Genomic DNA, 22,649 nt, shown 5'->3' with positions numbered 1-22,649 from the left:
AAATGGGCAAAATAGCACACTTTCAGACAGTGTCTCCTTCAAAGTGTTTTAGAAAAAAAGGGATGGAAAAGCTTAAAAAAGTTGGAAAAGTTAAAAAGCTGCATACTTTTACACCTCTGTCAGCTTGTCTGTTTTGGATCTAACAAAGACTTTGATTTGGCCGTTGGAAAAGGAGACTCTGACTCTGAAGAGACACTTGGTCTGAAGCATACAGACGTATTCACACGTAAGAGACAGATACACCACAGCTCAGGTGTCTTCTACACAAGTGGCGCATCACCAGCAGCACTAATGTAACCCTGATGTGAATGAGTGGCCAAGCACCATCGCCCTCCACAGCGACAGTCCCACCTTTTGTTTAATTTTGACCTGACGCTGTTCTACCTGGATGAAGGAAACAACACAAACTGCTTGTTACACTGAACAAACTCACACCTGCAGCCACAGGTCAACACAATTACAGATATTATTGCAACTTTCTAAATATCTCTGCTGCTTTTAACAAGTATCGTGTACAGTGTAAAATCTCTCATGTGTGCATAGATCCAAAAAAAGGTGAAAAGAATTCCTGGATTCACCATTTATCCAGATATCATTTTATGGCTTCTTCACAAATAATGAATGAAGATCAGTTTTTGCATAATCTTGGTTACTAAACAGACAAACGCTGAGGACACGTTGAACTGCCAACAGGAATCATCTGTAAATACTTTTCTCATTAAGTGTTGTCAGAAGAAATTAGACATATATTTCAACACTCTGGGCTTTGCTCGCCCACGGTGTGAATTCATTTGACTTATAATTATTCCATTACTAATGTTTCTCCATAGAGGCAATGGCCAAGTAAATCAGTCCAGCTGCAGGCTCTTTCAAGTATCTTGTGACTTAACTCTACTTTGTTCATTTTAATTTATCGACTCCAGTTGAAGTGACCTGGGGAGCAACGTAGCTATGATCTATAGTAATGTGAAAATTAATCTTTTTTTAATGTCTTTTTTGAAAACTGTCTGGCTTGTGTCCCTAACTCTTCTCCCTTCCAGTAATAACAAGAAGTTATCACTGATGTGAATAATATAGTGGTATACAGGAATACGTGTATGTGACATGGCTTGGTTTTTAAGATATTTTAATAAAGTTAAACTTTTTTTTAATTAAAATGTGTTGGCGTCTCTTTAACACTCAAGGATACGTGTTTCTAATATTTTGGGGGAAATGTAGGCACAGGCAGAAAAGGAATAACCAAAGACATAATCATCTATTATCTACACCTGTTATCCATAGAGAGCTTGGAGGGCTAGAGCCAATCCCAGCTGACATGCATGAGCGGGGGGGTAACAGGTCACCCATGTATTCCAGGCCAGACATATAGAGACAAACAAACATTCATGCTCATTCTCCAAAGCTGCTTTCAGACATGCACTGAAGTCTGAACTTCTCCTTCCAGCCCTCAGGTGAAACGTCTGGAAAGTGTCTGCGTGATCCCCGGTGAGAATAAAGCAGAATAATGCGTGGAAAATTCCCAGTGAGCGTGTTGATGACATTTCTAACACACAGTGGACCCAAAACTGAGAGATTACAAATGTCTAAGGAGGAAAAAGAGGAGCCATACACGTAGAGGACATTGACAAAGATGTCAAATTGAAGAAGACGCCAAGAGTCGATGTGCTATAAACACAAACAGGTAACTTGGCAGCAGAATTTAAACATCATGTCCTGCCGCCTGCAAACTCTACCAAGGTGCCCCCCCCCCTTGCCTGAATGCTGGAGACACTGTCCTGTTGTGAACACGTATGACCCAGAGAATCTCCTGGTGCGTTCTTCATTTGAGAAAGGCAACCGTGGAAAATGTCTAGACCCAATTTTCTGGTGCTCATGTCTGAAACAGTTAAATTAATCTAACATGCATGTGTTTAGACCTTAGAAGGAAGCTGATGTCGGCATGTTTGTGTGTCTGTGTGTAGACAGATTTAAAGATAGTACTTCACCGGAGGAATGCTAATCGGTGATTGGCCACATACTCCTGAAGGTCTGTCGTTTAAAGCGAGTACGTAGCCAACCGACTGGCTAGTTAAAGTCCTGGTCTACCACCAACAAAGATGTGAAGATTCCTGGCCTGGATTGTATTTGTGAATGCTTAGTAGTTTTTTAATTTTATTTGTTTATTCCTCCAAATGCATTTTAAAGTCTGTGTGTCATTAAGGCCTGGAAATTAGACTAAAAGGAACAGCCTACATTAAAGCTGAACAGTTACAAAGGGAATGATATTTTTCCTCAATAACACTCGAGGAAATGCAAGTGAAGCTAAATGAGAGTTTCGAGCACACAGGGCCGTTATGGAAAATGTGGGTTAATCCTCCTCGAGTGCAGCCAACTTGGCAGAACTTCACATTCTCAGAGTAAACACCAGAATAGATTCCATATTGCCTCTGCAGCGTGATTTATTATGACATGGCAGTGCTTCCTCTTCGTTACAGTCCCACGCTGATATTTACTACGTCCACACCGGTTCACACCCGCTGCATGGATCTGAACTTCTCTACTCATCAGTCTGATACACAGTGTTTGCACAGATAAGCTTGTTAGGACTTTGCATTGCCTTCCATTCATTGTGGACAGCCCGACCAAGACCTCAGAGATGATGCATCACCTCAATAAGACTTGTCTTTCTGCAAAATGAATTCATTGCATTGCAAAGAGTATCCGGTCTATCAGTCTAAAGAAGCTATAGTATCTTAAGTACCTACTAAGAGTATCTATCATATTGATGGCTACAACCATTCATCCATCACTCAGCCAACGGTAAAGCTTCTGTATTTCCCTCCTTATTTACCCCAAAATTGGCTTAAAATTGAAATGTTTCCAAACTGTCGATCAATTTCCCAGAACATCTGAGAAGAGTTTCATGAAATCAACCATTTTAATGTTACTTGCACGGATAGAGGAGACGGTTTTAAAGGGTACAGAGACACAATGTTTTTAAGGCTTCATTTGTATATTCTGATTGAACCTAAAACAAATACTGAAATGATACGACACTGATCTTTTGATAGATGTATTGTATTTTTAATGCATGCAGCAGTTTACAGCTAAAGTTCTACAATAGTGTCCGAGCAGTGTGAGTGAAACTGTGGGTGGTGTGGGGTCATCTCAGGAAAGTTAAAATGTAAAACCTGAAGCCAGTTCATCGTGGACCACAAAGACAAAACCCAGACCTCCAGGTTTGACCCTCCGACCTCTCGTTGGACAAGACAACAACAAGGCTCCTCCTCTGATGGACGAGGGTGAAACTCACAACAATCAACAAACAGCTTTGGAAATGCCATTGGGCCAAAATGCTGCCATTTATTGCCATCCTGCTGTTGACACTCATCAACTCAACTCAGCCAAATCCAGAGTCGGTTGTATTAACAGCGAGTGGCATGTGACAACAAAACACAAATGATTTAGCAGCATGGAGAGCAGTTGGAGAGCAGGTGTGTGAAGGTGAAGACGCCAGTTTAAAGTGAGTTTTGAACGTACCTGGAAGTGCTGGAAGGTTCGGCGGCGATCATCACATCTGTCTGAGAAAGTCCTGAGAGTCCTGAAGAGTAACAGCAGATCGCTGCTCTCCTCCACTCTGAAAGGACACAGTACACAAGTGTAAATTGTTTTTAAGTTCCCCTGGTAGCTGAGTGAATACAGCGCTCTTCCACTTCCACATAGAGTAACTGCAAAATCCACTGTTCACTTCCAGACAGAGACATGTCCCTCTCCCTTCACTTTCCACCACCCAATAAAGTTGAAAAAGATTTGAAAAAATTGGTTTGTTTTGCTCCTCAAAGCTGAAAATCATGTCCGTCCTTCATTAATCGGTGAAGGTCCAAATCCCAGAAGGTGTTCATTAACACTGGAACACTGATATCCTCAATTCACAGTCTTTACCAGAGTGAGCTAGTTGCTAAAATCAGAATGTTAAATTATATTTACATGCTCACAATGGTGTTATTGATCTGCTGATGTTCAGGGTATATATAGTCAAATTTTAGCCACCTATCGATAGATTATAAATTGTTAATGTGTTAGCATGCTCCACAATAACAGGACCAGTCAATCTGCAGTCAGTGCAAACTGAACATTTGTCTCATTATTCCAATAATGTGGATGAACAGCAGTAAATAAATAATAAATTCCTTAACTACCTACTCAACGACTGTAGAAGTATAGTTTATAAATAGTGCTTCCTTATATTCTACAGTATTCTGTACATTGCTAATAGCAAAGAAAGAAAACATGTTTTGGTCCGATTCCCTCTTAGTGAACCGGGGACATTCTGTCAAAATCTTTCCAGAGTTTTCCACGGGGGCCCAGGGCGAGACGGTAGTCGGGTGAATTTTCCAGACGACTGTTATTCCACACAGGGCTGATGGAAACATGGCAGCACCCTCCCACAAAACAGAGCACTACCAAGAGGACAGATATGGAGCCTGGTGCCTGGTTTGATGTTGCTGGATTAAACCTATTTGGTCCAACTGCTTCTGAAAGATCATAACTGTCAGAAAGCCAGTCAAACTATAAATAGAACAACTGTATCAGTTTCCTGATTCTAGTGATGTATGTAGACAGTGGTGTTAAGCTGATTATCCCAAAGAAGGAACATTCTGCGCTGTCGATCAACGGAACACTTTGCTTTGATGGATTTCATTTCTGTGAATCGACTGACAGCAACCTGCTGCTGAGTATAAGTCATCCACACCTGCCATTTTAATGGCAGTACTTCAGATGTTATTTTACTGGCTCTGGTACAGAAAGATTAAATCTTCAATCTGTTTTTTAAATATATTTATGGGCCTTTTTGTATTTATTGAGGACAGTTCATGCGTGAAATGGGCAAAGTCGAAACAGAACCTGTGGCCGCTGCAGGACTCAAGCCTCCGACAGAGTGAGCTGATCACATTCTATTAAGGGGGGGGGATAAATCCTCAATCCTTATTATTGGTAACAAAGCTGTTTTCACCAGGTTACTTCACATGAGGGAGAGAACAATCAACAACAGCAGAACAAAGTTTGTGCTTCAGAGAACCAGTCGATGGACTTTTTCATCCTGCTCCATTTTTGAGTTAAATTAATCATTTTTCACATTGAGATCTTTAAATCTGATGTAAGATACATTTAACCACAATACAAAACCTTTTATTTACACTGTTCAAAATACATGCATGTCTTTAAATAAAATGTCTGAAAATAAACTTTTCTTTTGGCTTAGGAGGTGACTGATATCTCCTTCAGGCCTGGACCAGTTTAACCGAAACTGTAACTGCCTGGATCACTTCTTCATCGAGCTTTTGGTGATAAAGTCCGACGTCTGTGTCAATGTGTGGTAAATAAGAACATGTGATAACTGCAGCTGTATTTTTACGTTAGGTGCTTCCTCCTGCACGCTTTACCCGGGTGCCACCCGTCACACTGCGGCCGGGTGCATCCTCTGTGACACTGACCGACTGAGGCTGAAGTGACACGGTGCTTTCACTACACTGCCTGTGCGAGTTACGACCAGGACAGATGTGTCCAAACAAAAGAATAAATAAATATGTCCCACAGTCCGTGTTTATTTTAAACAGTTCAGAGTCTGATTTGGACTGTTAAACACTTATTCCCTTTCTCTCTCACACACACACAAATGTAGAGAGAAGGCAGCAGTGTGTCAGAATCATTATCTCCAGGATTTTTCCATCGGTCTCCTGCCAGACTCTGCAGACTGGACCATAAGATCCAGATGTGGTTTGGCCTCCGATATAGAGCAAACCAGACTTCAGGTCTGTGGCGCTGATCCACCGAGGGAACAGACGCTTTCTGCCACACGGTGTTTTTAAGAGGAGAAAATGCACCTGGGCGCATAAACTGAACACATATAAACATTTCATCTATATTTTTCAACGGAGTTAGGGCATCACTTGGATCTTATAGAAGTGAGGAACCAGGCTGATGCGCCTGGTGTCTGTGAACGTTACACTGGAGGTCACCAAAGAGTCACGGCTGCACGGTGGGAACATTTAACAATTCCTATTCATTCAGTGTCAATGCAGGATTTTCCTTCATCCAAATTTTAAACAGCACTTGTGAATATTTTTAGACACTATAAATCATATGATGTTAACGCTTCCAACATCTAAATCCCCTCCACATGCTGCCTGATCCTACCACTTGGTAAAAATAGTACGTGTTAATAAATGATAATAGCAATGCAGTTGATATTTATCCACATCTGTGTCAGTTGACAATTATATGTAAATACAGAAATGTCACCGATATGTTAGAGGTCATTTAGAAAGACAGTCTCAATAACACAGAGAGAACTGAGCAGTTTAGTTATATGCTGTAAAATGAACGGCAAATCTCAGTCACTAATCTTTAAGAACCAAATTCAAGAGATCTAATATGTTGATATCCTGGGTTTCTGGTAGAAAGATATCAGCCATCATACAGTCAACACCCTCTGCTGTTTGTCAGCAGGATTATGCAAAAGCCATCAATTTGATTCCATGAAACTGAATGGAAAGATGGGACATGGACCAAGAAAGAATCCATTATTTTTTATGATTGTGACACTTTGACATTTCCACCATTTCCCCAGGGAGTAATTCGTGGATCTGTCGTGTTTAGAGGATTTATTTGTGTGGTAGTGGATCCTGATGGTGGCGGCTGATCGTGGACTATGATTAACTACAAGACTGCTTGATATACAATACACTTACCCACATATTCTACTATTACTATAACAATAAGTCCTCAATTCCCGTTGGATTTGCTCCTCCCTTCATCTCTATCAGACACTTTCTAACATGTGACATTGACACACTTCTCCATCATGTTAAAAACTATTTTGATGTTGTAAATATTGTTATTTTGATAAAGTTGTCAGTTATACGCAACATATATTGTACTACTGTCCGTCCTGGGATCAGGCACATGTGGATCTCTGAGGTTTCTACGTTTAACCTTTTAATACATTGGATTGATTGATTATTTATTTATTTATTGATTCATTTATATATGGGCTTGATTGATTTCAGTGCCGATCCAGATACTGGATTTTTTTTAAAACAAAAATTAAATATCAGTAGAGGTCTTAAAAAATGTCTAGTAACTCAGGCTCCGTTTCATATTTATTTATTTATATTTATTCCTTCACTGTGCCTTAATCAACAGAAGAGAATTTGGACTTTTGAGAATAATTTCCCACACTCAGGTTATGGTCTGGAGAACAAGAGTTTCTTTACGCCACTTTAGAAATTCAGAATAAACGATGAAACAGAGATTCTGTTCTGAAACACCATCTGTAACACTGAGGTGTTTTTCGACACGGTGTAAAAAAGCACCTGGTAGGAAAGTAACAGGGATTAATCCTCAGGATACAGGAGAGTAAATCTCAATATAGCAGATGCAGCTCAGGTATTCTGAGCAGTCACAGCTCAAACAGGTGAAACCAATATCAGCGATGGCAGCGCTCTGTTTACGGGTAAGTGTGCCAGAAAACCAGCACACCTCAATGGAACGCAGCCATTATAAGTGTAATGAGTTGCACCTGTGTGGTCCGCTGCAGGAGAGGTGGGTTGTTTGTGGGATGAAGAGAGAGACGACGTGTGGGTGAGAGGATTCAGCTGGAAGACGCTCATCTGACATGTTTTTCTACTTTAATAAACTCTTGAGTTAAACTAAACAGGACGCTTCACCCTGACAGCAGAGATGTCCAGTATCAAACATGCAGAGCTGGACTCAGTGAACAGACAGTAAATAAATCACTCGACACAGAGATCTCTCTTCCAAACGCCGTCTTTTCAGTCGTTACACAACTATTGTGAAGTAAACACGCGTTCAACAATATGAGCGTCCGAGTGCTTCGTTATCTCATATTTAAATGAGAAGCTCCTCACCACGTTTACAGGTGTAGAAGTTCAAAACAGAGACTGTATATAAAGATGACAGCTTTAACTTCAGCCTTAAATCCAGCATGCAGATTATTTTGTGGAAACCCTCACACTTCAGGATTATTTGATTGATTAATGTTGATTAGAAACCGGTACTTTTTAAATCTTGACAATACTTAAAACTCGGATTACATCACATTAAGGTTAATCACTTGGAAGGTTGAATTCCTCTTACACGTGACAAGAAAAACTCAGGAGGGTAAAGGGTCAGATGAGGTTTTCATCAAGCGTTCATTCTTACCCAGACAGGAAGCTGCCGAGGCTGCTCAGCTCACCGGCATCCATCACCACGTTCAGATCACTGATCGTCCTCTGAGATCTCTGATCCAGCTGCAGAGCAAACACATCATCATCATCATCATCATTCTACCTCAGGTACAAGAAGAAAAGTCACTGTAGCAAGTGTAGGGTTGCAAAATTCCGGGAATATTCAAAGTTGGAAACATTCCATTGGAATTAACGGGAATTAACGGGAATAAACTGGAAATGTTGTGGGTAATTTATACTAACTGTATTTACCTTGTCATATACAGACATAAATATAAACATTTTGTTGTGTCATAGGCTGATTTGAGCCCTGAGGAAACTTTGGGCACTTGACTATATGCTTCTGCATCGTTGTGTCATTCTTAACATAGGTCTTTGCACAGTATTTGCAAATGTACACAGCCTTTCCTTCTACATTGGATGAGGTGAAATGTCTCCACACATGAGATAGTGCACGTGGCATTGTTCTGTAGAATAAGATGAGAAAAAAGTTTGTAAAAAATCGCTACTGCAATGCCAGAGATATAAATAGTTAGCCAAACAATTGGAATCGTCGGTAAACATATTTTACAATTGATGGATAAATGAATGGAAATAGGCTAGATGAACAGATGAACAATCCTCAATAAGCATGCTAATATATTTTCCCCAGTAATATCATCGAAACTTACCTGACTAGTCCTTCACTCTACAGCAGGCATCAGTAGCCCTGCTGTAGAGTGAAGGATGCTGGGAGTTATCTGTGCATGTGATGGAAGAATGCACAGTGGAGGGTTGAAACTCAACGTGCAGTGTGTGCTGCATTCCATACATCTTTAAAATAGAGTTTTAAATGATGTTTTTATTGCTCAGCGTCTAATTTGCGTAGTTTTTTTTTTTCAAAATTCCCAAAATTCGCCAAGCTTAACTTCCCATGGAAACTTTCCGCCCCTTTGCAACCCTAAGCAAGTGTAACCAGGATATCACTAATATTTAACCCTTGTCCAGTCTTCTCAAACTTGTGGACACCACTGTATTCCTCCAGCGGATCGGAACCTTCCTTCTTTAAAAGTCAACAAAGACATGAAGTTGTTTGTCCATTTGTTTCTATCATAGTTGAGCTGCTGCGTGTATTTTTATTTTTATTGTATCACACAGACATGAGGTCAAAATCTTTTTGCACATCTTCTTAAGAGGAAATGGAACAAGCACATGTTCCTTCAAACATCCTCCTCCATGTCAAGACAAAAGCGATTCCGTATTTGAGGATCCACAAATCATAAATATGATTGGTTTTGAGTGGGTTACAACACTGAAAACATTTTTTAAAGTTACTGGCAACTGTACTAGCCAACATTGTTGCAACACAAAACAACTATTAATCAGACTATAATAAAAGGTTGAGAGGCGAGGGTGTGTGTTTAGAAAATGACTTTGTTTCTAAAGTGCAGCACCAAATAATTAATGTCTTGATCAAAACAAGTTGAGACTTCAGAAGAGAAACTCAGATTTTAATGGCACTTCATGAGCCAGACGCAGGAGAGGGATTCAATGAAACCAGCTGTTGTGGTAAAGAGTCAATAGACAATGAAAACCAGAAGACTGCTGGACCTACACGAAGGAGTTCCACAGACGAGATTAATACTGAGTTTCCCTAAAATAAAACTACAATTAGTGTCGACTACACATGTGCAGCACTGGCACATTTCAAGGGTCAAATCTGATTATGTTCACAATGTGCATGTAACTCACCAGGAGGCTGAAAACTGAAAGAAAGAAAGTGGCCAAAACACTAAGTATATACAAAAAACTTTAATATAACTTCTTCATATTCTATCATGAAATGGATCCTGATTTAAATCTTAATTTTGACATTGTTTCCAACTTAATGGGTTCTTCCTTTGGGCCTTTTCCCTCCACAAACTGTTATGCAAAAGCATTTGTTGAGCATAATCAATAAAAGATGTTTAACGGTCTAATTTATAAATTACTCTGTTTGGAACTCTCTTTTATCGAGAGTGATTGAAATATATAAAAAGACCCTGGAGGTCTACCTTTATTTTGAAGAGATGATCTAAACCTGAGGACTTTTAGTTGCTGGCGACACAAACATGACTTCACCTGATCTCACTGAGATGATGCACGGCTGATACCTGACATTTCCTGTGCTCTCTGAATGAGACATGACCGGATACTGGAGTGTTTTTGCAAGTCTGAAAAAATTCTTACCAGTGCAAGTGATGCCTCGTCAGTGAACCTGTGTCACCCTCTGCTGGCTGAATACAGCATCAGCACTGAAGTACAGTCCAGTGAAGTGTGTCCCTCAGTGTGTCACATGTTACCAGAAGCATTTTCCACAGTGTTAAAGAAAAGAAACGGAACTATTTGGCCAAAAGCCTTGAATGTCACCCAGTAGAGCTCAAACTTCTGCAAAGGCCCAACAGTCCAGCACCAAGTTTCACACAATGCATGATTCACTGGGGAAACTGGGGAAATGTTGCCAATGCCCTATTTAACACCGTTAAAGAAAATGAAAAATCTAATGGGTTCTTCCCGGACTCAAATCATATCACTTCGCCAAGTTTGGTGCTGATCCATTGAGTTGGCTTCGCAAAATCTAGTTTACAAACAAACAAACAAACAAACAAACAAACAAACAAACAAACAAACAAAGGGACGGGGGTGAATAAAGGCTCCTTGGCAGAGTTAAAACAAACTCACCGTGAAGTCAGAGAGCTGGAACTCAACCTGGAAGACCAGTTCAGAACAGTGACCTGATACAGAGAGCTGCTGGACCAACTTCCTGCTACCTACACACACACACAGACACACACATCACACAATTTCAAGTATTATCACATCACGAGGGACCCAATGAAAGGTGACCTGTATTTGCTGCCAAATAAACAAGCAATAATTGAGGTTTACCTATGATGACAACAATCATATACTGTACATTAGATTTACTACATTATTTTAATGTCCTGGTTATTCTCCTTCACTGGTTCGGTGATCATTTTAATTTGTAAAGTCAGAAAACGCTGAAGGCTGTGGATTCAGATCCTCTCTTACTGCTCTGCAGCGTCTTGGTGGTGCAGCTGCTCAGACTGATGCCGTTCATCTGTGTCTGCCGCTTCAGGTCCTCCTCCAGCTCCTCCACCTCCTCCTTCAGCCTGGACTCCACCTCCTCCTTCGACCCCACCTGCTTCTGTCCGCACACATACGACCTGTGGAGATGAATAGAAGTATTTGATTTGACCTCTCCCCCCTCAGAAGTCTGTGGGCAGCAACTTACTTGCTTCTAAATGAAATATGAGGCGACATTCTGATTAATTAGTCCATTGCCTGTTACGCCCAAATTACTCACATGATTAATGACAAATAGAATTTGGACACAACCTAAATTCACTTGACAATGTGCTTAAATCTAAAATATGTGACTTTTACTGGCACGGTTGTTTACGTGAAGTTGCTACAGGTTGAAAAATAAAGACATTTGAAACTTACAGTGCGTCCTGCATTTTCCCTCTGAAGTTGAACGTCATGTCCTTGAGGTTCTGCTTCTGTCGGTCCTGCAGTTCTGCCACTTCAGCCCGGAGCTGATCGATCTGAGCCTCCAGCACTTGCACCTCCTCCATGTTCTCCTCACACATGTTCTCCTCCATCTACAGGTACAGAAAACAATGAATACACTACACAAAAACACAATCTATGCTACTATATGTGCAGGAAGGGGCAGGAGGCTATGTGAGATTGGTTTAAAGTCTTGCTAGTTGGTACTTACAGTAGTTAGCACTGACGTATTTTTAATTATTTTTTAAAACAATCGAATATGTGCGTTACACTGAAAATACAACTGACTTCAGTAAAGGTATTCACATCTTGTGTAGCGCTGGTAAACTTTGTAAAATGAATGCACACACATATATTTCCTATTGGATTTTTCATTACGGTAAAAAAGGGAGGTGACAATTCAAGAATTTTAAAAATATTTGTTTGGAAAACCCTACCAGACATAAGTTTTTAATATGATGTTATTATTATTTGCCAGGAAGGGATCTGTAAAGTTGAAAACCCAAAGACACGTGATGGAACATTTATGACAATTAAAAATATAACCCATATATCCCACCTATAGTGTATTCATATTTATATATATATATATTTATCTTGCTCATAGTGTATCATTGTTCTTATATCATACAATACCTTAATACTGTTCATATTCCATATATATTTCTTACTGTACATATCTTATTTATTTACATATTCCACTTTAAATATGCACAATACTCTTCACTTTTACTGCCTTTTTTTGCACTTCTGGTTAGATGCTAAACTGCATTTCGTTGTATAAGTACTTGTACTGTGCAATGACAATAACGTTGAATCTATTCTAATCTAATCTTATATTCATATTCACAGAAACACATTATCATCAATAGTTAAATAACAAAGGTTCATTAGACATCGATATATTAACCTATGTGTGTTCATTTGTGTAAAAACCAACGTGGGTCATGATGACTCTAACTCTCTTAAAGGTTAAATAACAACTTTAAGACCAAACTAATCAGTGTTAATGATTCTCATCTTTGTGATGACCGATCTAAAGTCTGTTTGAATGAAGCTCACCTTCCGTCTCCGCTGTCACGTTCACTTCCTGGAATTAAAGTCCCTTCAAACTTCCTGGTCCACTTATTTAAACACGAACTTTTCAGTTAAATCAGATAAATTCTCAGTTAGAAGCAGAAGGAAAGTTTCTTCAGTTTTCTGAGGAACCAAAACAGTTTGGAGCATCGCGCCCTGTGGACGATACCACTTGTCATGAACCGGAGGGGGAAACAAATCATTCAGTGAAGATCGGTGATTAACTTTGCACCTCATTGGTGATACAATTACTGCAAGTTGTCATATATATTTGTTTTAATTGTAAATTTATTAGTTTATTTATTTTAATAGACAATAAACAAATGTATGTCATACAAGGAAATTATGAGAGTCCCCTCTTGTGGTTTCAGCTTGATGAATCAGGAAGTGATTTGTTTCTTGTTGTTTATTAGCGGTGAACAGTTAATAACATCTTCTCTAAACATTTGCTTACATAGAATTTATTATTATTCTTTTTTAAATGCATGATGTTTTATTTAATTTCCCTCTAGTTCGAATTGCACCACATCGGAACCTTTCAGGGGCTGCGGGGACAAGCACGGACGGGAAAGTCGACTGGACCGCCCCGGACAGAGTTGACGGTGACACCAGCTGGACACATGTGAGGTAAACATTTGAATCTTTTTTCTCTGGCGATAATATGTGTGGATATTTGTTGGTGACGACACAGTCTCCTCCGCTATAAGCACCTGTAGCTCCAGGTGTGTGGGACTAGGAGTGTAGTGGGATTGGTGGGAGTGTGGTGGTGGAACTGGGAGAGGTGGGGTGGTGGTGGTGGTGGTGTGAAGTCTCACTGGTGAAGCATGCTGGGTGGGATCTGCCTCCTTCAGCTTCATGGTTCTTCTGGAGGCTGCAGGAGCTGATCTGTAGTGTTTTATACTGAGTACATGGCCTAGCTCTGAGTTTATTAGAAACCGTGTCTATGTATATCTGCTGTTTTGAAACCCAGGTTGGAGTTTGTGTGTCCCTAAGTATTTCAATGTTGTTGATTTTGGAAAATAAATACACAAACTCTGTTTTAGATGCACTCCACTGCGAATAACAATGGTTAAGCCAGGATGTGAACTTCAACATGACTTAGGTTAGATTTCATGGAAACGTGTCTGCAGCTTTACCACGGGGAGAAATAAAAGTATTGTCGGCAAACATTAAGAAAACACATTTTCCCAAAACAGAAGGCGGATTATTCATGTATATACTGTACAGGATTGGGCCAAATGGAGAGCTCTGGGGGATACCACTTGAATCAAGCAAGGGGGTCCGATTTATAATTATACATTTTTGGTTATATGGGTATGTGATGAGAAGTAACTAATACAGGTGCAGCAGGACCTGGCTGATCCAATGCTGCTGCGGTGTTGAATACAGCACAGAATTAAAACTGACAATTAATTCATTGTTATTATTGTGATTTCTAGTTTATCAACTTACAACTGATTGATCAAACCTAACTGGCACTGCAAAGAGTCCAAGCCTTCTGGTTCATCAAACCCTGCTCCCATCTATTGCCTGATGGAGTGATGGTAGGTGGCTGATGCTGGTGTTGTTTACTGTTGTGCAGTGACAGCGTCGTCGTGGAAACGGAGCAATGCAGCGGCTGTACATCGGTGGCTTGAGCCACACAATCACTCAGAAGGATCTGAAGGATCGATTCGGGAAGTTTGGAGACGTGCAGGATGTTGAGCTACGGACCAGGAGAGACGATGAGGGTGAGAAATTCATTGGACACTGACATTCACCCGCTATTTATAACTACACAATTCATCCCAGTTATTATGGTTGGTATAACAGGAGATTTTTTTGTTGGATAGCATGTTATCTGTAATTGAGAAGCACCTGATGAACAGCAATCTTATTGAAGCACGAAACTAAATTCACGTCATAGTTTTAAGTAATTTGAATTTTAAATCTTAGGCATCAAAACTCAGTGTTGATTGTTTGATTACAATCCAACTGCTGCTTGTGTCCTGACTGATGCTGTTCTCCTGCAGGAGTTCCTTACAAAACCTTCAGCTACATCAACATCAACATTTCAGAAGCTGACCTGAAAAGATGTGAGTGAATAACAGAACCTCAAAGATCAGTTTCCCTTGTTTCTCCTGAGTATCAGTATCTTGAAACAAAATTAAATCATGCATAATACTCGTATTATTATTATATGTAAGGCACCATGCCAGAAGAGTACATGTGTTTACTTCCTTCCTCCTCAGGTATGACGGTGCTGAACAAATCCAAATGGAAAGGAGGAACTCTGCAGATTGAAAATGCCAAGGAGAGTAACCTGCAGAGGTAAAGCCAGGTTCATCTCACCATGAAAGTCTTTGGACTTGACTGAACCGAGAGGAAGAGGAAATAAACTAATCTGCTAATTATTACTTATTGATCAATCTATAAATTTAGCTGTAAAGAGTCAGAGGTTTGTCATAGCTCCTCAGCCTCCAACCTCAAATGTTTTGATTTGTCAAAACAGTTATTCAGTTTATAGTGAAATCAAACAGAGTTAATCAGTTAAATTAGAGAAGCTGAAGCCAGAGTGGTTGAGATTTTGAACTTTTGTGTTTCAGACTAGCTCAGGAGCGTCAGGAGGCGGAGGAGCAGCGCCTGCAGCCGCCTGCAGCTGAAGACAAGAGGAAGAAGCTGCTCGACTCCCTGAGCAAAGCCGGCGTGGACAACTTCCACATGAACGCTGCAGTGCCAGGGACCGAAGTCCCGGGTCACGAGGTCAGGTCATCAACAGCTTCCTGTTTCTATCAGGACCACAGGGAGAGAGAGAGACTATAAGACAGGACATCTACAGTGTAGCTGAGAAAGAATATATATAAAAACATCTTTTATAACACATTTTTACAGCTGTATCCTATGAATCGATGTCACTGATGTATGGTTTGGCTCATGTAACTTTTATCATATAGTTTGACAGTCAGAACTGAAAACACAAATATATACATCTAGGAATACACAACAATTAGGTTAGTTCTCTTTCTTGCTTCCTGTCTGTCTTCGGGCTGTATTGTGTCTTATTTTTGTGTTAAATTACGACTTTATCCTCAGTCTTACCCAGGCCAGTGCATGTTGAAATGATTTCCACAGTCCCCTGGTGTTGACTTTCCTCTGGCTGCTCTGCTTTCAGGACTGGGTGGTCAGTAAGTTTGGACGAGTCCTCCCCATCCTGCAGCTCAGGTGTCGGAAAGGCAGCAAAGCTCGAACCCTGAACTACGACCCGTCCAAATACAGCCACAACATCCGCAAGCTGGACAAAGGCGAAGAGGACCAGCACACCCCCGTCACCCAGCTCACCTGGGAGGTGCCGGGAGGGGACGATGACATCAGCAAAAAGAGGCGGGGCGAGTTCCCTCCATATGTGCCACCAAAACCCAAAAAGAGTCGGAAAAGCGTGACCAGCTCCAGTGATGCAGTGAGCACGACCAGGTAGGAATGTGTTCTGCTACTCAGAGTCGGTCCTTGAAGTTCCACCGGTTTGGTATTTAGTTTGAAATGTTTTAGGAATTTTATGTGTCACTCTGCTCGTATTAAATCCCTCCTTCCTGTTGTTTCCTCTCAGATTGGAGCCGATTGTTCATTCCATTCCTGTCCCTATCACTGTCCCTATCACTGTCCCTATCACTGTCCCTATCACTGTCCCTATCACTGTCCCTGTCACTGTCCCTGTCACTGTCCCTGTCCCCGAGTCCAAACCTGAACCTGTCAGCAACGGATTTCAACTCCCAACCAAACAAAGACCGCCTCTGAGGAGGTTGATGCCTTTCAACAGCTACGATTACGATTCGGACGACGAAATCCGCATGCTGGTGGCCAATCAGAACACCTCCCATGTTGCACTGAGCCAGGAAGTGGAGGATGATAAACTGGAAGTGGTTGGATTAGACTACCTGGTGAAGTCGGGACGTTCCTGTGAGTTTTCATCTGGGCTTTCACTTATTTTGAGATTAAGAATCTGTCTCCTCATCATCTGTTTGTGTGGAGTTGCTTGTTCTCCCGTTTCTAAGATATGTTCCAGGGATTTAACCGGGTGGGGGTGGCCAGAAGAGTTCAGGTGTCTAGATTGCTGACTCTGACCTCCAGACTGTAGTTTCTGTGCTGGCAAGCAAGGCCACACAAATTATAGTAATTAAATAAGAAGGAACTGTGCAAATATCAAGTGACCAAACAAATCTACCTGTGCTTTGAAATGTGATTTGTTTTTCTCTCTGTTTCCAGGTGAGAAAGACGAGGACGACTATGATTCTGCTGACACAGATGAACTCTTTGCATCCAGGAAACCTCCTCCTCCTCCAGTTCTTCCTCCTCCAGCTCCATCGCAAGAGAAACAGACACAGCCCACTGCAGAAAACAGCTCAGGGAACAACAAGGATAGGAAGAAAAAGGTGAAGAGGAAAAGTAAAGTTCATGTAGCAGAAGAGGAGGAGGAGGAGGAAGAGGAGGAGGAGGAGGATTCAGCCGATGCTGAAGATCATATAACTTCTGCCCCTTCTCAGAAAAAAAACAGCAAGTCAGCAGTTCTCCCTGTTGTGAAGTCCTCTTCCTCAGAGTCTGATGATGATGAAGATGATGATGAAGATTATGAAGCCATGTTTTCTAACGTCACCCGCCTGGAGATCTCCATGGCTGATCTACAGAGGCTAGCTGAAGAAGCCACGCAGACCTCTGAGACTACAGCTCCCAGCATCCCTAGCGTCAGCACCGAAAAAGAAGCTAACCTCATATCTGGCGTCACAAAACAACCCGCACCCAAGAAAGGCACAACGCCAGAGGAGATCCTCGCCTCCCTCATGAAGGGCTACTGCAGCGATGATGACAAGAAGAAGAGGAGAGGGATGCTGCCCGCCTTCCAGGGAACAAAAACATTGTACAAGGGATTAGAAACAAACGACTGCCAGAAGAGACAGAGAGAGGAGGAGCAGCAGCAGGAGGAGAGAACAGGAAGTGTGGTCAAAAAACACAAGCTGCACTCCGAAGCTCCTCAAGTGGACCAGAAAGCAGCTGAGAGCAAAACCAGTAAAAGTTTGATCAAAGGAAAACACAAAGAAACAAAGAAGCCAGAGAGCAGTGAGGAGGAGGAAGAGGAGGAAGAGGAGGAGGAGGAGGAGGAGGTGGAGGTCGTGAAGAACGTGAAGAAGAAGGCTGCTACTAAAGTTCCAAATAAATCTGCTGTTAATACTGAGAAACCAGAGACAAGTCCCTCCTCCAGCAGTGAAGAGGAGGAGGAGGAGGTGGAGGTCGTGAAGAAGAAGGCTGCTACTAAAGTTCCAAATAAATCTGCTGTTAAAACTAAGAAACCGGAGACAAGTCCCTCCTCCAGCAGCGATGATGATGATGATGAGGAGGAGGAGGAAGTGAAGGTCGTGAAGGTCGTGAAGAACAAGGCTGCTACCAAAGTTCAAAATAAATCTGCTGTAAATACTGAGAAACTGAAGAAGGCCAGTCGGGCTGTTCCATCAGCAAAGACTTTACCTTCATCCTCCAGCTCCTCCAGCTCCTCCGGTGAGGAAGATGAGGACGAACGAGAGATTGTCTCTTCCAAAGTTGTTGGGAAAAAAGCAACTCCCCCTGTTCCTCACAGCAAGTCGTCCTCTTCCTCTTGCTCCTCCTCCAGCGACGAGGAGGAAGAGGAGGTGCAGGTTCCCTCCCGGGTGAAGTTAGGAGCCAAGGAGGAAGAGGAGCAGCAGAGGAAGGCCAACGTGAGGAGACTCGCTGCCGTCCAGCAGAGACTGAAGGAGGCCGAAGAACACAAGAAGCTCATACAGGGAGCTCTCTCCAACGTGGTGAGTGTGATGTTATTAGAATAATTAGAGATTAGTAGAATAGTAGACATGTTAAATGTTGTCTGTTCTCGTTGACAGTCTGATCAGAGAATTCTGTGGATGCACTGCTTATACATCTTTAAATCATCTGTAATTGGAGGCTGAGGAAATCAAGCTTTACATTGATGTGGAAGACCTGTAAACAATTAATTTAATATTTTCACATTACGTTATTCTCCATCAGGATACTCCAAAATCAGGAGCAGGAAAACATATTGTCTTTGGCTCTGATGATGAGGAGAATGATGATGAAGATGTGCAGCAGAAAACCTCAGATGTCACAAAGTCAAAAAAGAAGACCCTGCTCAAGGACAGCCAATCAGAATCAGAGGACGAGACCACGGATGATGAGGCTTCAGCCAATGAGAAGAGCCAAACAAAAGAGAAGGTGAGAGAACCAGCTCAGATGAGGAATAGTTCAAATCTACCTGCAAATTTATTTCTATCATTTATTCATTCATCATTTATCACCTATTACAAACATTTAGTCTGAAATAGCCTGAAAATTGTGGCAGCCTCATAGTTCCTCATGTTCCATTATTGTGTGTGTGTCCCTGTGTGTGTGTATTTAGGTGCGTCAGAAGCAGTCAGGCCCTCAGCTGTTTGGCGGCAGTGATGATGATGAAGAGGGTGGTGATGAAGAGCAGGATGGAAGCAGATTTGACATCAGACCTGAGTTTGAAGGTCGAGCCGGTCAGAAGGTGAGAAGACGAGTTCACATGAGGCTGCGCTGTATGTTCCCTCTTACAAGGTCTCCTGTTGTTCTTTTATATTTTAATATCTAAGTGTCCTGTTCATAGTCCAGACACATCATCAGATCAGGAGAACGGACAGGGCTCAGATAATTTGTAGAACGGAATGAATAAGATGTGTAAATAAACAGAAAATCACCAAAGATCCCAATATAGAGATTTATCCTCTGGAGAAAAATAAATATCTGATCCAGGTTTAAAGTTATAAAACATTTTTATAAGATAATGTGACGTACATGTTTCTGATATTGGTTTGACGCTTGTGTGTGTGTGTCCAGCTGATGAAGCTACAGTCTCACTTCGGGGCAGACGAGCGATTCCGAATGGATTCTCGCTTCCTTGATGAAGACGACGGCAAAGACGAAGAGCCAGGTGAGGGTAGGTGGTGCAAATTATAGAAACATTTGAGTCCAGTTATCTGTTGTCTTTTTTATTGTTTATAACTCCTTCCACTTATATGAAACCTGTCAGCATCTATTAAACCATTTGTTTACATAAATAAACAACGTTTTATGATTCAGAGATGAAGATGACAGAGGATGATGAGGCTCTGGATGAGGAGAGGAAGAAGAACCTGTTCATCATGCAGAGCGTCCTCGGCAGCAGCCAACAAACCTGCACCACCAAGACTGCCGGCAAAGCCAAGACCTTCAGGTCTGACCCACACACACACACACACACACACACTGGTCCCAGCACCACTTCTGAACTGGAACTTTGTGTTTCATCAGGTTACGTTCAATAGATGAATGAATAAATGAAAATGTGTGTTTGCAGAGACGTGTCGGCGCTGCACTACGACCCGAGCAGAGAGGAACATGCTGCGTTCGAGACCAAACCAGAGGAAAACAAAGAGAGGTACGAACATGGAAACTATGAATTAAGATGTGTTGGATTGGTATTAGCACCAATGCTTTGTCAAAAAAATGTTTTTTATATATTTGTGGTAGTACATGCAGTACTGACTTTCAGTTAAGTCAATTTAATCCGTATGATGAAATGTCAAAAGAGTGAAGTTGTTAAAATTCTTTGCAAGCTACTTTAGAGAACGATGGGATCCAGGACTGAGCCTTGTGGCAAACCATAAATCAATATGCAAAGAGTCATATCTCAATGTTGCTGCAGTTCAATTGAAAGTCCTCGTATAGAACACCATCAAAGTACTCATTCAATTAGAATTTACACTCAACTGCATCATGTGGAGTAAGAGTCTTTCGATCTCCACAGCAAGTCGGCCAGGAGGAAGAAGAGGGAGGAGGCTCAGAAGCTCCCGGAGGTTTCTAAAGACATTTATTATGACGTGTCTGGAGACCTGAAGGCCGTGTTTGGTTCGACAAAGGATGAAATCGCCGAAGAAGAAGTAGAAGAACAACAAGAAGGAGAAGAAGAAGAGGAAGAAGAGAAGACAACCTGGGACCAAAAAGAGGTAGAGGAAAATAGAGGGAATGAAGAAGAAGAGGCGCCGACTCCATTGACGTCTGTCGTCTCTGCTGAGGCAGACAAACAGGAATCTGGATTTAAATTCTCCTTCTTTGAAGACGATGCAGAAAAAGAGAGTAAAGAAACGGGTAAGTTGAATCTCAAATATTTACCTCAGACTGTCTTGGAGGAAATATTTGTTTTACGAAATATTTGTAATCTGTCTCTCTCTAAACAGCAGAGTACAAGGTGGAGAATATCCAGGGTCCAAAGGTGTCATGGCAACAAGACCCTCGTTTCCAAGACAGCAGCTCGGAGGAGGAGGATGAGGATCAGGAGATGGTTGAGGAGCAGATCAGTTCTACACCTAAAACCACAGAGTGAGGATAACTGAGAACAAATCCTGTCAAATTCCCTGCACACACGATCCATACTTTATTACAAAACAGAAGATCGACTCTATAATTCATGTCTTTTCAAATCAAGCCTTGTCTGAATGTGTTTGTGTTGCTGTTAACAGAGCAGAGACTCCTGCAAAGACCGGTCTCCTCTTCTTCTTCTACCCTGAGGACAGCAGATTGGCAGGTGAGGTGTTATTATTCAAGCTCCATCAGGGACCTTGGCACTTCATACATTATGCGGAGATTTGATCATATAGCGTTCTGGAAGCAGGTTAAATTATCATGTATATTTAAAATGTTATGTTGATGTCTTCTCCCTCCTCTTCACCTCCATCAGAGGGCCCAAGGTTGTTCTGTCGTCCCTCTCAGCTGGAGGAGCAGATGGAGCAGTGGGACGAGCGGAGGACCACACTCAGACAGGTACACAGCCGTTTACATCACATATTTGTTAATAATATAACTTCAAGATTGAAGCAGCATTTCCACAAAACAAATTTTGTTATTAACAGAAGCCAGAATTATTAAAGACTCAACTTTATTACAACCTGAATTGGTGATTTCTATGTTGATATTTCTGCAGGAGTATCGCAAGAAACACAAGGACGCCCGGAGAAAGCTGAAGGTCTCCCTGAAGAGCTGAGGATGATGGGAAGTCTGTTTCAGTTTGATTACTCTGGTCTGGACTTTACAGTTAGCAGATTTATTTCCTCTCGTTTGATTTGTTCTCAGACTGATTTCAACAGTCAACAGGAGAGAGAACAAACAGCAGCTGAAGACGCAGACTTGAAGCAAAACATCGAGATCATCAGAATATAAAATGTGTTTTTTTATTCCAGTAAATCCTCAGATATATTTTGCAATCAGAGCCTCCTGTTGTTCTTGTTAGTTTCCTGAATGAGTCAGCAGCAGATACAGAGGATCTAACGAATCGAGATTGAATTTAATAATAAAATGAATATCAAAGGTCGGACAACATTTCTTCATCATTTTATCTTTGACTCTTGTCTCAGGATTCAGGGTGGAAGTAATTTCTTGGCCTATTATCTACTCATTCTCAGTTTGATCCTCCAAACATCTCTCGACTCGTTTCTCTGGGCCTGAAACTGAAGAATGTCATAAGATTGTTCTGATTTGATTGTGACTCATTTAGGTTTTTTCATCATGACAGTAGTTCTGATGAGAGGATTCAGTGTCACTTTGTGGTTTAAAATAAAGTGAAATGATATTTTGTATATTTGAAAATAAATCTTTGTGTTTGTGAGAATACATTTGGTGTCCTGTTAATTAGATCCACCGCAATGGGTCTAAATACAATAAATCATAAAGGTTATAATGTTAATTTTCAATTAGGTGTTGGTTCTACTTTGTTCATTT

General features: G+C 41.3%; 2 protein-coding genes across 2 annotated transcripts in view; one reads left to right on the top strand and one right to left on the bottom strand.

The window, feature by feature from the left end:
• The window catches only part of cenpp (centromere protein P), a 72,109-nt gene extending 59,203 nt beyond the window's left edge, over positions 1 to 12,906 (bottom strand). Inside the window, exons 1-6 of the mRNA XM_061069617.1 lie at positions 12,846 to 12,906; positions 11,718 to 11,875; positions 11,283 to 11,437; positions 10,932 to 11,020; positions 8,206 to 8,294; positions 3,520 to 3,616 (exon numbers count right to left, since the gene is read on the bottom strand). Coding sequence (XP_060925600.1) covers positions 3,520 to 3,616; positions 8,206 to 8,294; positions 10,932 to 11,020; positions 11,283 to 11,437; positions 11,718 to 11,875 — 588 coding nt within the window. The 5' untranslated portion in view covers positions 12,846 to 12,906. The remainder of the gene's footprint in view (positions 1 to 3,519; positions 3,617 to 8,205; positions 8,295 to 10,931; positions 11,021 to 11,282; positions 11,438 to 11,717; positions 11,876 to 12,845) is intronic.
• A 549-nt stretch (positions 12,907 to 13,455) lies between these two features.
• Positions 13,456 to 22,242, top strand: nol8 (nucleolar protein 8). The gene is made up of 18 exons (XM_061069684.1): positions 13,456 to 13,487; positions 14,443 to 14,590; positions 14,873 to 14,935; positions 15,092 to 15,170; positions 15,446 to 15,602; positions 16,012 to 16,310; positions 16,444 to 16,793; positions 17,100 to 18,664; positions 18,888 to 19,091; positions 19,276 to 19,404; positions 19,734 to 19,827; positions 19,977 to 20,109; positions 20,233 to 20,313; positions 20,683 to 21,023; positions 21,113 to 21,254; positions 21,395 to 21,459; positions 21,613 to 21,695; positions 21,856 to 22,242. Exons 2-18 carry the CDS (start codon positions 14,470 to 14,472, stop codon positions 21,913 to 21,915), a joined length of 3,966 nt encoding a protein of 1,321 aa, XP_060925667.1. The 5' UTR covers positions 13,456 to 13,487; positions 14,443 to 14,469; the 3' UTR covers positions 21,916 to 22,242.
• Positions 22,243 to 22,649: the final 407 nt, after the last annotated feature.

The sequence above is a fragment of the Limanda limanda genome, chromosome 4 (genome assembly GCF_963576545.1).
Source record: "Limanda limanda chromosome 4, fLimLim1.1, whole genome shotgun sequence".
Lineage (NCBI taxonomy): Eukaryota > Metazoa > Chordata > Actinopteri > Pleuronectiformes > Pleuronectidae > Limanda > Limanda limanda.
The sequence above is the reverse complement of the archived record's forward strand: the minus strand, read 5'-3'. Positions and strand labels throughout refer to the sequence as shown.

Coding starts and splice junctions, on each gene's coding strand:
- nol8 (XM_061069684.1), top strand. CDS start 14,470: ATGCAGCGGCTGTACATCGGTGGCTTGAGCCACACAATCACTCAGAAG. Junction 14,591..14,872: donor GACCAGGAGAGACGATGAGG/GTGAGAAATTCA, acceptor GTTCTCCTGCAG/GAGTTCCTTACAAAACCTTC. Junction 21,255..21,394: donor TCTACACCTAAAACCACAGA/GTGAGGATAACT, acceptor TGCTGTTAACAG/AGCAGAGACTCCTGCAAAGA.